The sequence below is a fragment of the Uloborus diversus genome, chromosome 8 (assembly GCF_026930045.1).
Source record: "Uloborus diversus isolate 005 chromosome 8, Udiv.v.3.1, whole genome shotgun sequence".
Classification (NCBI taxonomy): domain Eukaryota; kingdom Metazoa; phylum Arthropoda; class Arachnida; order Araneae; family Uloboridae; genus Uloborus; species Uloborus diversus.
Window position 1 is genome coordinate 78,270,245 of NC_072738.1, and position 17,779 is coordinate 78,288,023.

At 33.7% G+C, this 17,779-nt stretch overlaps 1 protein-coding gene across 1 annotated transcript in view; it reads right to left on the bottom strand.

Annotated features, from left to right (window-relative positions):
• Positions 1–1,696: 1,696 nt before the first annotated feature.
• Positions 1,697–17,779, bottom strand: part of LOC129228074 (uncharacterized) — a 60,705-nt gene continuing 44,622 nt past the window's right edge. Inside the window, exons 10-13 of the mRNA XM_054862708.1 lie at positions 17,532–17,632; positions 16,910–17,077; positions 16,317–16,507; positions 1,697–1,827 (exon numbers count right to left, since the gene is read on the bottom strand). Of these exons, the coding sequence (XP_054718683.1) occupies positions 1,697–1,827; positions 16,317–16,507; positions 16,910–17,077; positions 17,532–17,632 (591 nt within the window). The remainder of the gene's footprint in view (positions 1,828–16,316; positions 16,508–16,909; positions 17,078–17,531; positions 17,633–17,779) is intronic.

The following is a 17,779-nucleotide window of genomic DNA, read 5'->3' on the forward strand; positions in this document are numbered from 1 at the left end:
TTGTGATACAATGAATGTACGTAGTACCACATGGTGTTCCTTTGACATTGTTGTGGACAGGACCATGAAATTGTTGCTACATCAACATGTTCGTATTCTTAACAATGCAATACTATAAATACTTGCTTTGTTCACACAGCCTTACCCATTGGACAAGAGGACGGTTGCGTGGAGAGACGAATCTTCCTTTTTGTTTAGATTACGCAGATGGACATCTTTCAGGGTGGCATTCAGTGATAGAGGAATTCTTGCCTAATTGCACTGTCAGTTGAAGCACTTTAACAGCAGGACTACCATTGGGTGATAAGCTTTTTGAAAAATATAATTGGTGCGATTTTAATTGCATGCACAAAGCAATCTCAATGCTTCCAAGAACTATAAAATTCTGGGACACCAATTACATTCCTTCATGTTCATTCTCTAACCTGATGATCACAAAATCATACTGCAGATTAATACTCCATCACAAAACTTTTATGGTTGAAACTTGAGGAAATGAGATCAAGTATTCCCCCCTAAACAAAGACCAAGATTTTTTTCCTTAACTACAAAACATTGCCCAGGTTGCACAACCTGGAGGTGAGTCTATCATTACTCCCTAATTAGAACTAATAACCTTGAAATTGCGGAGCTCACATTAAAAAGCTTTTTACATATCTGAATTAGTTTAATAGAAAAAAAAAGAAAATTTAACTACACAGAATAACAAAACAAGTTAGGAAACAATAGAAGTCAAATTACCTCTTAAAGAATGTCTTTCAGCACTAGAATGGCGAGAACCAGCATCACTATCTTGAGATGCAGATGTATGTCTACTTCGCGGGGGTGGCACGGGAGGAGAATCGGCGGGAAAAGTGATCAATGGACTGGCTTCACTCAAGACAGCTGTACTTCCCACATCTTGAAGAGGAACTGGGGGACGTGAGCTGAAATTGTGAAGGATTTTTAGAGCTTAACAAAAAAACAGGGATATACAGACTTCTCATAGTACTTCAAAATTATACTTGTTTCTCAAAATGAAGAGCATTATCCATTTTTAATAGAATAATTAGCTCAACCAGCAACTAAATACTTACATCAACAAACTAGCATTATTTTCACCTTTTTGTTTGTAAAGCAGATTCCTTTATACTTATTTACAGACCATATGTTTCATTTCAGAACTTTGAAATTCAAATTAATCACATGACCAAGGAAAAATAATTTCAAAGTGACATTAATTTAGCTGAAAAAAAGTCATATGTCCATCCTGTCATGAAATATTTTTCAGCTTTTTAAAGAGCAATCTGCTTTGCTATTTCATTGATAAAATTGTGATAAAAATAAAGATAAGTTTGATAAAAAAAATTCTTTTCTGAAGCTAAATTAGTTTTAATAAACATAATTTCTTTTTTCTTTCTTTTTTGGGGGGAGGGTGAGGGAGGAAGATATTAAAAGCATTTTATTCTCATGCATGAAAAGATAACACAAATAACAATTCCCATTTTCAATATCAAACAATTTGTCAGATTATCAGATAAAAAACATCAACAAATCACCAAATTTTGCAATTTTGTAAAAATATCAATAATTTTTTTTTAAATTAGATTAATAAACTGTATTTAGATATTTAAATATTTGTAGCAAGTCTACATTGTTAGTTTTCATAATATTTTAAAAGAAAAAGTAAAGGTAAAAAAGAAAATAATTAGAATATTTACCCATCTTGGGGTGTCATAGCGGTGAGAAATTGTTTGGCACGATCTTCATTGTAGTTGCTGCTATCTAAAGCCATATTTACTAATGTTCTTGATATGGCTGGAAACTGATCTTGTAATCGACTCACCACTATTATCAATACAGAAAATAATTAATTTAACACATTTTTGAGCATGAAATGGTTGAGAATAAAATTCATAGAAAAATTACATCACTTTATTGCTCCCTTTGTTGAAAGTACTATAACAACTACTTCGTTTAAAAAAATAAAAAACGCTGGGGTAGGACAATTGCTGAATTTTAGCACAATACAAATTGCTAAATAGTTACAAAATATTGAATAAGAAAAAAGTTTAATGGCGAACTAATATGAGCTAAAAGCAAACACATAATACTCAGATAGCAAAAACATTAAGCTTAAACCTCCTCCTCCCCTTTAGCACCAAATCAGAGAATTTACCAGCATGTATCATAATACTAGATCTGTAAAGTTTGAATCATAAGGATTAAAAATAAATGTATTTAATTTCATTATGTCTAGTACACAAAAAATTAATAAATGCAGATTATTAAAAAGAGGATATGAAATTTTTTAAAAATGTGCAACATCATGTCGAGTAATGCATTTCAATCGTTAAAAAAAATGCTATTAAAAATAAAATAATATGTACTGTAATAATGCAACACATAATAGGCACACCAGTAGTTAGTATTTTGCAAGTTATGAACTTTAATTATTACATGTATATCCCTAGTGCCCAGAGGGTTAAGCAGTAATAGCTTATATACAACATTAGTAAGTTAAGTTTTACAAAGGTGCCCAAATAAAACAGTGCAATCATTTAATCATTGCAAAAACACACATATATATATATATATATATATATATATATATATATATATATATATATATATATATATGTTTAGGGTATATATATATATATATATATATATATATATATATATATATATATATATATATATATATATATATATATATATATATAAATAAAATAAGCATACAAAATTTCAAATATTAAACAATTATATAAAAATAATGATGATAAAAAGGAAAATTGCAAATAGCATTAAATAGGAAAAGATAAAGTATGAATCCAGAGCTCATCAGCCATGGAGGATTCATTAATTATGGTCAAAAGACCAAAAATTTTAACTATGAACTAAAAGAGAATGTTTAAGCTCCAGTACATGCAATATAGAATAACATTGGGCAAATGCACCACTTGCTAAACTATAAACAATAAACAAGAGCTCAAACCTAAAGTAAGGAAATTTCTTTTTAGTCTAAAACTTAAATTTCTAAGGAAACTCAAAAATTTCCTTCCAAATTACCTTTTTAAAAATACACACTTTGAATTTCTTTGTTATGATCTTCTGATCTACAAAGTTGGTTCTACTCAACAACATCAAACTTATTACTGTACTTAGTTTTTTGCAAAAATCCTTCGACTATTTAAACTTTTCAAAACTACACAGTAAACTTTTGGATTTTTTTCCCATCAAGGATCTACAAATCGTCTTTAGCTATAAATTCAATCCTCCTTTCTCGAAAAAAATTCTAAACTATCAAGAAATTGCTAAAAACTTTGATAAATATTTGGACTTTGATTGCAATTGTGCTAATTTCTCTAATTCCATCTTCTACAACTCTGATCTTGGTCATATTCTGACCGGTGATTTAAATTTTTTACAAAACAAAAAACTCATTAAACTTTTAGTTTGGGTACTAAATATCAGCCTAATTTTCGTATTAATTTCCTAAAAGCTTATAATTAGCTTGCATTTGAACTTGAGTATTTTTTAAGAAAAATCTCCTATAGTTTTAATATTCCACTTAATGCATTTCTTGAATATAGACACCACTTTTTAATTGAATTGAAATCACGTTTACGTGATATTGTCAACACAGGATCTTCATACTTCCATCTCTCTGCTGATGAAAATAATGCCATTAATGATTTTAAAAAATCCTTTGTCTTTACAGTTGTTGATAAAGCCAGTTCTAATTATTCTATCTGCTTCAAAAAATTATATGCTAATATTTTGAAAAATGAACTAGAAAAAACCACCACTTATAATTCCTCCAAACTTAATGAATCTTCCATCATCAAAAAATTTGCTGCTGCTTACAAACTTTTTAAATTGCCACGGCCTGATTCTGTTAACTTACCTTACTTATATGCAATTCCAAAATTTCATAAAACACCTGTTGGATTTCGCTTTATTTGCTCTGCCACCAACACCATCGGAAAAAATCTGAGTGTAAAGCTCGAACAGCTTCTCAAAAAAATTCTCGAACAACTTAAACTTCAACAAAAGAATTGGTTTTGGATTGTTAATAATAGTGTAGAAGTGATCAATTTACGTAATATGCTTGATATAAATAACTTGGATACATTTGATTTTGAAAACCTCTTCACCAATATCCCACTCATTGAACTTTTTTCCCCTGTGTCAGAACTTTTTAATTTGGTCAAGGATTCCCTTGATTTTAATGAATTGTTTTTTCTTGGTCTTTTTAAATTTTGTATTTTCAATAATTTTTTCAAAAATGGTAATTCATGTTTTCTACAAATTAATGGCATTGCAATGGGAGCTAATTTTAGCTCCACATTAGCCAACCTTTTTCTTTTATATTATGAGAGAAAATATTTAATTGAAAATCCTTCCTCTACACCTCTTTGTTGCAGGTACATCGATGACCTATTGTGTATAAATTTTCCGAATTTTTCTGAACTCAGCAAAACTATTTATCATAGTTCATAACCGCTCAAAAAGACTAGTTTTAATCAAAATAGCTTTAATTTCCTGGATATCAACATACAAATTGATTCAAATTGTTACACTACAATCAATGATAAAAGGCACAAGTTTAATTTCACAGTTAACAGCTTACAAGATTTTTCCTCCTGCTTAAGTAAAAATGTTTTTATTGGCATCATTGTTTCGCAAGCTATCAGAATAAAAAGAATTTGCAATACCATTTCTGCATTTAATCTAGAAATTTCAGTACTCAAAAACATACTTTTTAATAATAACTTCCCTAAAAATCTGGTTGAAAACATTTGCTTAAGTATAGCCTTCGATGAGCATTTCGCTTCTTTTGAAACTGTTTAACAGTGTAAATGTATGATACAACCGTGACAAACCATTTTTTTGTGGATCACCGGGGTGGATGATTTTTACACGTGGGAAACGGAAGACTTGGCATGGTTCTGGAGTAATCTTTTGGATATGATTTTACTTTTTATTTTTACGTTGACAACTGGAAGGAATTTCTATCATGTTGAACATCGGAATTGGCTCTTTTTATATGGATTTCAAGGTAAGATAATTTTGTTATTGGCAGGTACTGTCCCGTGGACCTCTGGCATTAGAAATATAAAATTTCAAACAGTCAAATGAAGGAATCGTACTTGCTACATTAAAAATTGTCCATTCAAAAACACCGGACGTCGCAATAACAGTGCAATTTTATCATCTTTGTGATTTGTTAACTGCTTAGAGGATAACTGTCTAATGCACTTTTCTTATCAAAAAAGGCTTGATGTCACATTCTCCATATTGTACGTCCCTCTCGTCATTTATTTCCTCCCCTTGTCACGAATGGTTACAATTTAATAAACCCCATCTTAAAGAAGGACTTAATTCGCAGTCAGCTCCTTGCAAATAGACATTTCTCTCCTCTTTTTTCACGAATGCAAAAGAAAAATATTTCTCACGCTGGCAATGGTGCCAAAAATTTGACATCAATGGATAAAGTTTGCCAATTTCACAATTATGGAAGTCTTCCTGAATGAAATGATCTCGCAAAACTTATTTAACACGTAAAACTTCTGTACAATCAATATTCTTTGTGAAAGTAGGCATGACCTTTGCCGTTAGAAATACAAAATTTCTAACAGTCAAATGAACGAACTCTACTCGCTACAAAACATAACTGTCCATGCGAAAGCACTGGACGCCGTAATAATACGCCAATTTTATCGAAAGTTTCACCTTGACATCGGTTTGTGGTGATAGCAAATGCAGGTATTATTGGAAGCTGTATTTTTTATTATTATTATTATTATTATTTTTATGAAGGTGATTTTATTGAAACTGAAAGGCCTCCCTCGCTCCGGAAAATGATTTACTTTAATATTAAAATCGCGAAAACATAATCAAAATGAAAATATTTTAATTGCCTGTAGTTACTCAAAAAACCTCAATAATAAAAACAAATGCAATAATTTAATTTCTTTACACTCAAGCGAGAAATGGCGACACATAATATTATCCAGCAATTTCTTCACGCTAACTTAGTCGTGTGAAAAATCAAATAAAAAGGAATTTTTGCTAACTTATAATTGCTTCTAGCTCATTTTCTAGTCATGGTAACGAATTTCAGTTTTTGAGCCGTAAACGGGGGGTAAACGTTTTCAGAAGTATTTTTTACGATCTTTCCAACCATACCAAACTCAAAACGCTAAAATGCATTTTTCGTGTAGAAAAAGCGGTTTAAAAAATGAATTAAAACTTAATGTTTCATGCTTCCAACAATGAGTTTCAACAATGGAAAAGAGATAAAATTAAAATTTTTGAGTTTGGCTAACTAAAAAACGCTTATAACTTTTTTTCTAGTGGATTTAGGTTATTGGACCTTGGGCGCCCTGACCCTTTCTTCATTAGGAGTATTTTTTAAAGACCTTTCCAGCCATATCAAATTCAAAAAAGAATGGACCAACCGTTCGCGTAGAATGAGCCATTTAGCACAAAAATGCATTTTTAATTAATATCTCCATTAATTAGAGTTCGATTTCAAAAAATTTTGTTGATGACACTAAAACTCGGCAATAGCTACTGAACAAAAAAAGAATGAAGAAAATCGGTTCACAAACAGAAGAGGAATCGGGGACAGTGCCATAGGACTGGAAGCTGGCTAACATTACACCGCTCTTCAAGAAAGGGTCTAAAGGGAGTGCGGGAAATTATAGACCTGTGAGTCTAACTTCGGTGGTTTGCAAAATTTTTGAAACATTGATGAAAATTAAGATAGTAAATTTTCTAGGGACTAATAATCTATTGACTAGTTTTCAGTACGGTTTTAGGAAAGGTAAATCTTGTGCAACTAATTTATTACATTTCTATGACAAAGTTACCATGGCTTTGGACAATAAGAAGCCTGTAGATGTTGTTTACATTGATTTTCAAAAAGCTTTCGATAAGGTACCGCATGTTGCTCTACTTAGCAAATTAGCTGATATAGGAATAGGAGGGAAAACTTTCATTTGGGTAAAAAATTGGCTGACCGGAAGGAAACAAAGAGTAGTTGTAAGGGGAAATTATTCTAATTGGAGTGAGGTCTTAAGCGGGGTTCCTCAAGGATCAGTGTTAGGGCCTGTTTTGTTCATTGTCTTTATGAACGATATTCACAAAAATATTTCTGGGAACATGAATTGTTTTGCTGATGATGTCAAAGTTATGGGGACTGTAGAAAATGAAGAACAAGCAAATCAGCTGCAAGAAGATCTAGATCATATTACAGAGTGGGCTGATAAATGGGGTATGGCTGTTAATGTTGGGAAATGTCAAGTGCTACATTTAAGGCATGGAAATAAGTGTACAAGTTATTATTTGCAAGGTTCAGTCATTAGTCAGGCAGACAAAGTTACTGATCTGGGGGTCCTAATAAGTCAGGATTTAAAGTTTAGCCAACAGTGCAGCATTGCTAGCAACAAAGCCAATAAGATGCTTGGGTTTATCAATAGATCTATTTCAAATAAATCTAAAGAAGTTCTTCTGCCCTTATATAGAAGTTTGGTAAGACCCCATTTGGAGTATGCTGTTCAGTTTTGGTCTCCTTATCTTAAGAAAGACATTAATGTATTGGAAAGGGTTCAAAGGCGGGCTACAAGGCTAATAAGTGGACTTTCCCACTTAGATTATGATTCCAGGCTTAGAAGGCTAAAAATGTACAGTCTTGAGCAAAGAAGAGACCGAGGGGACATGATTCAGCTGTTTAAAATTATTAAAACGAAAGATGTTACGGGGCTAAAGTTTAGCACTGAAAACAGGACAAGGGGTCATTGTTTTAAGCTATTTAAATCTCAGGCTAACATGGATATTAGGAAAAATTATTATTTTAGCAGGGTAGTGGAACCTTGGAACAGCTTACCGGAAGAGGTGGTAATGAGCAAAGGAGTAAACAGTTTTAAGAGGGCCATTGATCTTCACTGGGGAATTTAAATTGACTAGGACCAGTCTAGCTGGGCCCAGAGCCTGTTGCTGGTCGTCACTTTTGTATTTGTATTTGAATCGGTACAGAAAGAAAACGGCTTACCTATTAATATATAAAGATTAATAGTGTGTATTAATTGTTCAGTTCTATAAATTCTTAATAGATGGCGCTGTAAGATAATTCTTCCTCTAAATTCTTTATTCTTAAGTTAATTAAAATTTATGAATGATACTATCTTACGGATATCGATGGCAATTTTATCGCCGTAGAAACAATGAGAATAGCGGCCACTCTTTTCAATGTAAATGTCAAATTCTACAAATCAAGTTGAAATTGATAAGCGGCGGGTAGTTCCATACTCACCCACTGCTTTTAAAAACGTATGAGGCTCATATTATCGTCGAGTTTTGCAGTTCTAAGAAATCCATTAAGTACTTTTGCCAATGCCTTATTAAAGCTCCTTATTAGGACGCATTTTATTTTACGAAATATGGACACAAATGACGAAATAACGCGATGAGAGATGAATACGTTATATAAGCAGCAACGAAGATACCTGGCATAATTCAGTTTCCCCATATACGAAAGAGACCCTTCTGTCCAGCATCTTGCAGTACGAAACGAAATCTCGAAAACGACCAACGAGTATATTTTACCGAAGAGCACTTCAACCATCAAAAACACTTTTTTTTACACTGTGTCAAATGACTAATGTGTTCGGCCGAAAGTTAGAAATAAAACTATTTGCCAATGTTCCACGCTATTCTATATGAACTGTAAAAAATGCGAAATGTCACTGATTATTTCCGTGGAACGTTTCGGGATTTTATAGGTCATGAATGCAGACATCTCACTGTTGCGAAAAATATTTTAAACTCCCAGTTTAAAGATTAACTGAGTATTTTCATTAAGTGTATCGGCTTCAAATAGAGTGAGTTCCGTCTATAGTGTCTAAGCTCCGAATGAGAGTGAATGATCCTCTGGATTCCGTAGCTTTGCTGGAGTTGTTGGCGAGTAAGTCTTATAGTACTTGGGTGCAATTCTGTTTTACCTTTCGTCATGCTTGCAGTAATACTTTTGGAGCTGTCTTGGAAAAGTAGAAAGGTGTCAAGCTTTTGTATTAAACTTACCTATTTTCTCTGAAGGTTCAGACGCACAACTGGCTTTTAGCCAGGGAGATGACAAAATTCATCAAAAATATTCCAGGATAATTATTCAGAAAGAATAATGAATTTTAGTGATGAGAATTAAATTCAATACCTTCGTCATGGCCCGTCCAGATTGACTTAACTTCCAGTTGGAGCACGTGAGTCTCTGGATTCCGTAACTTTCCAAGAGTAAAACAAGTAGAATTCTTTGTGCATGCTTGCAAGTCCTTCTTAGCAGTGGCTATGGTTGCGATTATTATTTTGGTACTTTCTTGGCGAGTCGAAAAATGTGCCTTAGTTACTTATGTTACTTAGGTTATCTCTGAAGGTTCTTCAGAATTCTTCAGAAGGATTTCAGGATAATTTTAGGAAGGTTTCTGACTTTAAGTGGAAAACGTTTCTACTTTTTGAAAGATATGTTGATGGCAGAAATTGAGCCTATTCGCTGCCCGTTATTTTTCAGGGCATTTCTTAATTGTTTTTACAGTGTTGAATAAAATCAGAAAATCATGGAAGCCACATAAACAAAGAATACAACATTCATCAATCTCAGGCATAATTAAAGCCAAGACATTGAACCAAAACTCCATCCAAAACAAAACTGTGCATCCAAAACAAAGTGAATTTTTTTTTTTTTTTTAGCATTTGTTTTCGGTAAACATTCCCGAAAAAACAGGAATATTTGCAGACCGTTAATTGTCGAGTGTTTAATACATATCACGATACATGTCGCAAATTGTATTTATTGGTCACACACAGTCATTGGGAGTTGACACTTTCTAATGCAGGTTTAACCTAACTAGACACAGTATTCGTCAACTGTTTAAAATAATTTTGACGACATAATATCCAACACAATCATCATTTCTGTGGAGAAACTATATAACTTTTACGTTTGAAGACGTATTTCATGAAGTTTAACAAACACACAAATTTCCAAATCCAGATTTTACACCACAGAGGAATATGAAGCTTTAGTTTTGACTGAAGGTTTTTGCATTTCAATTTCAAATTTGCCACTTAGTCATTATGGTATGCCGTCACTTGATCGTTGGGCCACCGACTTAGTTAACACTGATTTGCATCGAGAAAAAACAGTGCAATGATGCTGTCTTAGCTACAATTGTTGCGAATAATGAGCAATTACTGATGGCTGGAAAAAATGCTGACCATTGATGCTGAACAAAGCTATACAGTTGTCGATGAAAACAAAGCCCTAAACATTCCAACTGAATTACTGAATTTTTGAATTCCCTGGATACACCAGGAATGCGACTACACGATTTCCGGTTAAAAATTGGCTCACCAATTTATTCTTTTTCGCGATTTAAACCCACCTAGATTATGCAACGGTACACGTTTTTTCATCAAAAGTCAACTATTTTGACGGGAAAGTTTAAAGAATAAATGTTTGTGTTGCCGCGTAATATATTATCGGGTCATAATTTTCAAACACATTTGTAAGGCTTCAATTTCTGATTCGTTTAGCTTTTGCAAAGACCATAAATAGATCTCAAGACAAAACAATGTCTACTTTCGGTTTGCACTTGAAACAACCATGTTTCTCTCATGAGCAACCATATAAGGCCTACTCACAAGTGGGAAAACTATCATAACTTTCGTCAGGGGTGCCCACAGGGAGGGATTATGGCGCAAGTTGCGCCATCAAAATTTTTGGGGGGGATTTTTCTTTCCAGAAGGTTTTTTTTTTCTTTAGAACATGAAATTTTCGAATTTTGGAAAAAAAAAATATTTAAACCCATTCAACAAGCATTAACAATACTTTTTTCACATGCTTTTTAGTGCTGTCGCCGTAGCCCCCCCCTCCCCATAGTTTTTCAGAAATGGGGTCGCCAATTCAATTTTAGCTATGGAACTAACAAAGAAAAAAGGAAACTCTTCATTTTTTTAAAAAACTAAAATAGTAATTATAAATGAACAATTGAAATAATAGTGAGAGAAGTATTTTTTCTGTAAAATTTGAACAGAAATTGTAATCTTAAAATACAATTTAGGAACATCCATGATTCTCTTTTATATTAAGAGTATCTAAGTAAGGACTGCGAAAATGTATGCTTCAAGCTTTTCATTAACGCACAAGAAAGTATTCAGTACAGTACTTTCTTCACTAGGTCGCAGAGTGGGTATGTCTGCCTAGTTGGGAACTATGGGCTCGGCTCAAATTAAAGTATTGTGCATAGAGTAAAATTAGCATAATGGGAGGCAGGACCGGCGACAAAACTAACATGGTGCACGCTTCATCTCTCGGCGGCCCTGGTTATACAAAACCATGCTTCACAGTTCTTCAGTTAAAAAAAAAATACATAAATAAATAGGACAGCTTCATTAGGACAGCCCATTGGATAGTGGTCACCGAAACATTCCCATATATATTTTTTTTTTGATGAAAAATGTCCTGAAAATTATTGCTAAGTGGAGAAAAATGTATGGGTATCCGAAATAAATTTAAAATAGAGAGATAGAGAAAAAAAAAACAGTTAAATGCAAAAAGAGGTTCAAAGTATTGTAATGAATACTCACACCAAAAGTTCTAAATTTTTGAATGTAAAAATCATAAGTAAATCAGAGCTTATATCAAGAGATGCAGGTGGCATATTTAAAATAAAATGGAAGTGGAATAGAGACCTAAGGTATCCCAGAAAATTACCACATCTGTTCAAAATGTTAAAAGTCCTTTTTCTAAGGCGGCAAACGCTTGTATTGAATGAAAACAAAAATATTAGGCGGGAAATTAAAAACTTTATTATGGGAAAATCCAAGCAAATAATCGTGTTTGACAAAGGAAAATTGGAAAAAAATATTACCACAACATGTTTATCAATAATTAAAATTTACAATGAAGATAGGAGGGACATAGACAAACTGAAAAGAAGAGTGGGGAACTCCAAACCCTTCTTTTTACGTTCCCAAAGCGAACCTGGAAGTGAGTTTTTAAAACTTAGGTTTTGAAAAAATCCCGGGAAAACGTTCTCAAACCCCATCCCTAATCCTAACGTCATTAAAAATGGTCTACACCTGAGCATTTAGGACTGCAATTTCGAAAAACCGTGAGAGTGCTCCCAACGTAACCTCCGAGAAACGCCCTCTCAATTAATCATTCATCATCATTCAAGGCCGAATAAATTTCGTCTTTTGGACTTTAATTTAAATAAAAAACTCCCTGAGGTGTCTCGAAACTGTCGTCCTCCAAATATGACCGTAGATCCTCAAAAATTTCATTGTTAAGGCTTCAATTCAGAAAAGTTTTCAGCGGAGATCTGAAAAACCATTTACCTCTCTAAGAGTATTTAAAATCGTCTACAATTGAGTTAATTAAATTTCAATTTTGAAAACTTGCCAGGGGAAGGACTCCGAATCTCTCCACCCATTAACATAACCAATAATCTTCTAAAATTGCAGTTTCAACAAATCGAAATTTTTTCGAGAGAATGCCCCGCTCTCTCTCGCCAACATCATCGAAAAATGTCTTAAATCTCGTCTTTAGTGCTTCAACTATGAAACATTTCTGGTCGCGAGCCCCTTCAAAACTCACCCCCCCCCCTTCCTCAAAGGTTGGCTTAAATTACGTTTTCCGAGCTTTAATTTCATGAAACTGGCGGTGCACAACAAAAAAAGTCTACAATCTCGTTTTTAAGGCTTCAAAATTTTAAAACATTTCGGGGGGGGGGGGGGGGCTGCATCTCTCTTTCCCTCAATATCCCCATAGATCGTCTAAAACTGCATTTTTCCAAACTACAATTTTCAAATTGTTCCCGGGGGAGAGCCCCCGGACCACCCTTTACATGTCACAATCAGAAATAGTTCACAATTTGGAATGCGTGCTTGAAGTTCGCATTTTGAAAAATTATAGAACGATGACCCTCGAGTCTCTTCCTCCCTCAACATCACCGAAGATCGTCTAAAACTGTTTTTCAAATAACAATCGTGAAAATTCTTGTGGGAGAGCCCCCGGACCCTCTCTTCTGAACATAATTAAATATAACGCACGATTGTGTTGGGAATTTAAATTTGGAAAAATTATCGGAAGAGGCTATATCCTGGACCTCCTTCCCCCTTCCTTCCAAATTTAAACTCTAAAACTGCGTTTTTATGTCTTAAATTTCGAAATAATGCAGGAAGGTAGCCCTCCGAACCCCCCCCCCCTCCTAATTCTGACTGAATATTATTCTTACATTTGCATTTATATTGCTAGTACTAAGGTGTAGTAATATGACCATCCCTGCTAAACCAGAAGCCAAATCTTCTCTCTCTCTCTGCATATTGGAACACGCGTTTTAAACTATTAAAGGGTAGCCAAAAGCGTACCCCCCCCCCCCACCAGTGTTTTTGACCTAGTGACGGCCCTGGTACTCTTTCCAAAATTTAATGACTGTGTCTCTTTTTCAATAAAGGGAACATCACAGACGGCGTGGAGTTGGTGTCTGTTTCAAAACTGAATCAGACGATTTGATTTCTTTTCAATTTTTTATAAATTTTCTGGAAGTAGCACAATTTTGCATGATCAATACGTGTGACAATGATGAGAAGGAGAGAGGTAAAAAATGTTTTATTGTTTGTAATAATTCTGACCAGTATGATCTAGTCTTTCATTGATTCATTTGTACTTTGACAGTCGTTAAGAACTAGTTTTGAAGTTTGCGAATAACGTATTTTTTATCCCTCCAATCGACAAGCAATATATTTTCTTCATTAACTAGCTTAAGCTTATGAAGAATTTTTCTCATTTCGCTTTACTTCCATCTTCTCTACCATTTTAAAACTGATTGTTTCAATTTATCATTTGATGATTTTTATTAAAACTTTCAATGATGTTGGTTTTCACTGATGGAAGTGGAACAGTCTGTTCTTAAGTTGTTTAAGTTATTATTTTTCATAAATCATATTTACTTTCTTCTATATCTGATATATATAGAAGGATATCTGATTCGTTAAAATTCTCGTGTTCTGATTTTCGATGTGTGCTGAATTAATAGCTGAATCCATTTTTGAGGATTTCCAAAAAATATCTGTCACGGTGTGTGTGATTCATCTTTTTTGGCTATGCGACTTCAATTTTGGAAAACTTCCAGGAGAGCGCCCCTACTGTAAAGCCAGAATAACACCTACTTTGCGTTTCTAGTACTGCAATTTTGAAAAATATATAAGAGAGAGCCCCTGATTTCCCCCCTTTTTCCTTAACACGATCAAAAACAAGCCTAGAAATGCGCTTTTGGCGTATCAATTTCAAAAAATTGCCGGGGGAATGGCACCGAAATTCACTTTCCACTAACATTATCAAGATCTATCAAAACTGCGTTTTTAAAGTTACAAGTTCGAAAATTTAAGTGGAGCGCCGCCCCCCCCCCCTTCCCACTCTCGTCAACATTATTGAAAAATCGTCTTAAATTTGGTTTTCAGGGCTTCAATTTCGAGAAAATTCCGGAAGAGCTTCCGAAAACTCTTTTTCTTACCGTCACAAAGGTCGGCTACAATTGCGATTTTAGAGCTTGCATTTCAAAAAACTGCTTTTCCCCCAACCATAGATAGCGTTTTTAAGACTTTAATTTTTAAAATTTTCCTGGGGCGAGCCGTAGGATCTCTTCTTTCCCTAACATTACCATAGAAAGTCTAAAACTGCGTTTTTAGAACTGCAATTTTGAAAACAAAGGAGAGCCCTCTTTAACACAACGTTAGACTATCTACAGTTGCGCTTTTAAAGTTTCAATATTGAAAAATTACCAGGAAGGGGTCACCAAATCTTTTATCCCCCTAACATCATCAGAGCTCGTCTAAAACTGGTTTTAGAACTACAATTTCAAAAAATTTCCGGGGGAGAAACCCCTGGACCCCCCTATCTCAGTGACAATAAAATAGGATTCATATTGTATAGATTCATATTGTATACATCTAGTAATGACTCCATCCCAAGCCAGAAAGTTGAATCCACTCTCCCCGTAATTATTCATATGTTTCAAAAAAAAAAAAGGTGTAGCAAAATTCAGGGGTACCCAAAACTTGTTTACTCAAGGTTCACGTTGTAAAATTTGGGAAGGCAAGGCGGGTCAACAATCCAACAATATTTCCGTTCAAATGGTATTTGTTAGTGCTTACCCCCCACCCCCCTGAATTTGACTGGAAATTAAACACTCTAAAAACAGTTTAACCCGATTCGAAAGAGAGAAAATTTTTAGGGGGGAATTTGCGCCATTGAGCTTGGGGGGATGGGCACCCCTGACTTTCGTATTAGCAAAAGACAGGTTAAGCAAGAACATTGTGCACAACTTGGTGCTTAGATAATTTTCAGTTTTCAAATAATAGAAACAATAATTCGAAGTCAGTGTTGTCTACCTGATTGATAAAACTTAATTTTTATATGTTTTTTATTTAGATAGTGTATTTTGTAAAGAAGCTATTAATTACGAACTATAGAGAAAGCTGAGATGAATGAAATGTAGTGTAGAATCTAAAAGTATATGGCAGTTTACGCTTAGATTCTACATTCTGATATTTTACAATCAGTTTCAATATTTACTATCACTTTCAAGTTATTTTGCTTTTTTTTTTTTGGCCAAAGTCATGCTTGCAAAATTTACTAAGCGTAAGTATATTGTTTTTGCTATAGAAAATATAGTTAGTACTTACTGAATTCAATAAGTACTTGCTTCAGCCTGCACTGTAAAAAAAAATATCCGAAACGTTACTGAGTAAAAATTCTCGATACTAGATAGCAATTCTGGCTATGTTTGCATTACTGCTTATGGAAGTTCCTTAATAAATCAGAAAGGTGCCAAGCTCTTTTTTATACCTACCTAAGTTTACACTAAAGTTCCAGAAACTCCACTGGCTTCAAATGGGAAGATCTTTGAATTTTTCAGGAGGCTTCCGAGATAATTTCAGGAAGGTTACTGAACTTTATCGGAAAACGTTCCTGGTTTTGGCAAGACATGTTACTGGCAGAAATTGGCCACATCAGCTGCTCATTATTTTCCAGGAACATTTATGAATCGTTCTTACATTAAAACACGCCCATTATCAATCTCATATGTTTTAAAATCGGATGTACTATTTTAAGCTCTATTAAAAATATTAATTTGATTCTCTAAAAATAATGAGTAAAATATTATTTTAATCCTCTACTTCGGCGCAGCAACGTGCGGCTGGGTCAGCTAGTACATATATATATATATATAATTTAAACTCTTATAGTTTACTGAAACGCGCTTACTCACACTGTAACTTGTCGGAAGCACTGGGTGGAATAACGATGACTGGACGTTCTGGAGTTGGAGGTGGCCGAGGAATTTCCAGTGATGGTTTCCGGACTGGCTGGCTTGAATTTGGACGAGTTATGGGTGTATCACGCTTAGAATAGCCCATGCTGACTAAACGACCAGAGGCTTCCTGAGCATTGTTGTCACAACTGAAAACAAAACAAATTATGGGAAAGCCATAATATGAATAAAACCTCAGATTTTAAGACACAAACCACTAACAAATTTAATTAGCAGCAATAAGCTAGAGGTCATAGTATTGGGGACATCTAAGGTGGACAAAAAGACAGCCAATCTGATTCTTAATTTTTTAATGGTTGACATTTTTCCTCCTCCAAAGTTGTCTCCTCCAAGTATCTTTTCTCATTTGCTTTCTTGTTACGTCTTAATGGCATATAATGGCCAAAACATGAGTATCTAAGCACTATTGCTTTGACAGTAAAAAAAAAAAACTCTTTTAAAAGATGAAAACTGGATGCAAGAAATTTCTGAATAAATATCTAAGCATATGAATGCAGATAAATAGATAAAGACAAAAATAAATATCATACTTGTTTAAAACATCAAATAACACAGCTTCATCACATTCAGGGAATACAAGTTTTAAATAACGCAATTTCATTTTCGGTGAACTTGGGTGAGGACTTTGATGACGACTGGCATATCCTCTGTTGCCAGCCACCAAAGCTCCTATAACTTCATGTTCCTGATTGTTATACCTGAAAAAAGGCCAAATCAATTATACATTAAAAAAAATTTGGGGCTTCACTATTCAGCAAAATTAATTTATATTAACAAATATTATCAACTTTTAATTTTGCTTTCAAGAAAAAGTAAAATATCTGTGGCTTATGTGGAAGGCAAATAAGTTGTTTCAAAGTACCAAATCAATTCTCCAAAACAAAATTACATACTTTATTAAAGCTTTTTTACTTATTATTATTATTATAATTATAATAATATAATAAGTATGAAGATATGGAGATATCCTATTTATTCAAAATTTCCATTCAAATGCTGCAACTTAAACAGGCATTTATAGTTTTGAGTAGTTTCTGCAAAAGATCTTTACCATAGAATTTCCTAATTTAAGCATACACAAATTCATTTTTCTTCAGGACATAAATGAATTTGGGACAAAAATAAAAATTTTAATTACAAAAAACAACTTACATCCTTTGAAGATTGCGAATATGCTCCGAGTCGGCAGCTGGGAAGAAATTACGAAGCTTATGGTATAGTGCCTCATCAATTTGAAACATATGCATATCTGCCTAAAAATTAAATGAATTCACTTTATTGTAAATACAGATTATGTAAAGTTTTTCACACTGTGATCCACAGAACACTTAGTGCACAACAATAGAATTATTAGTGCTTTGCAAACAGGTGGAAATGACTTTAACCCTTAACAGGGGAGG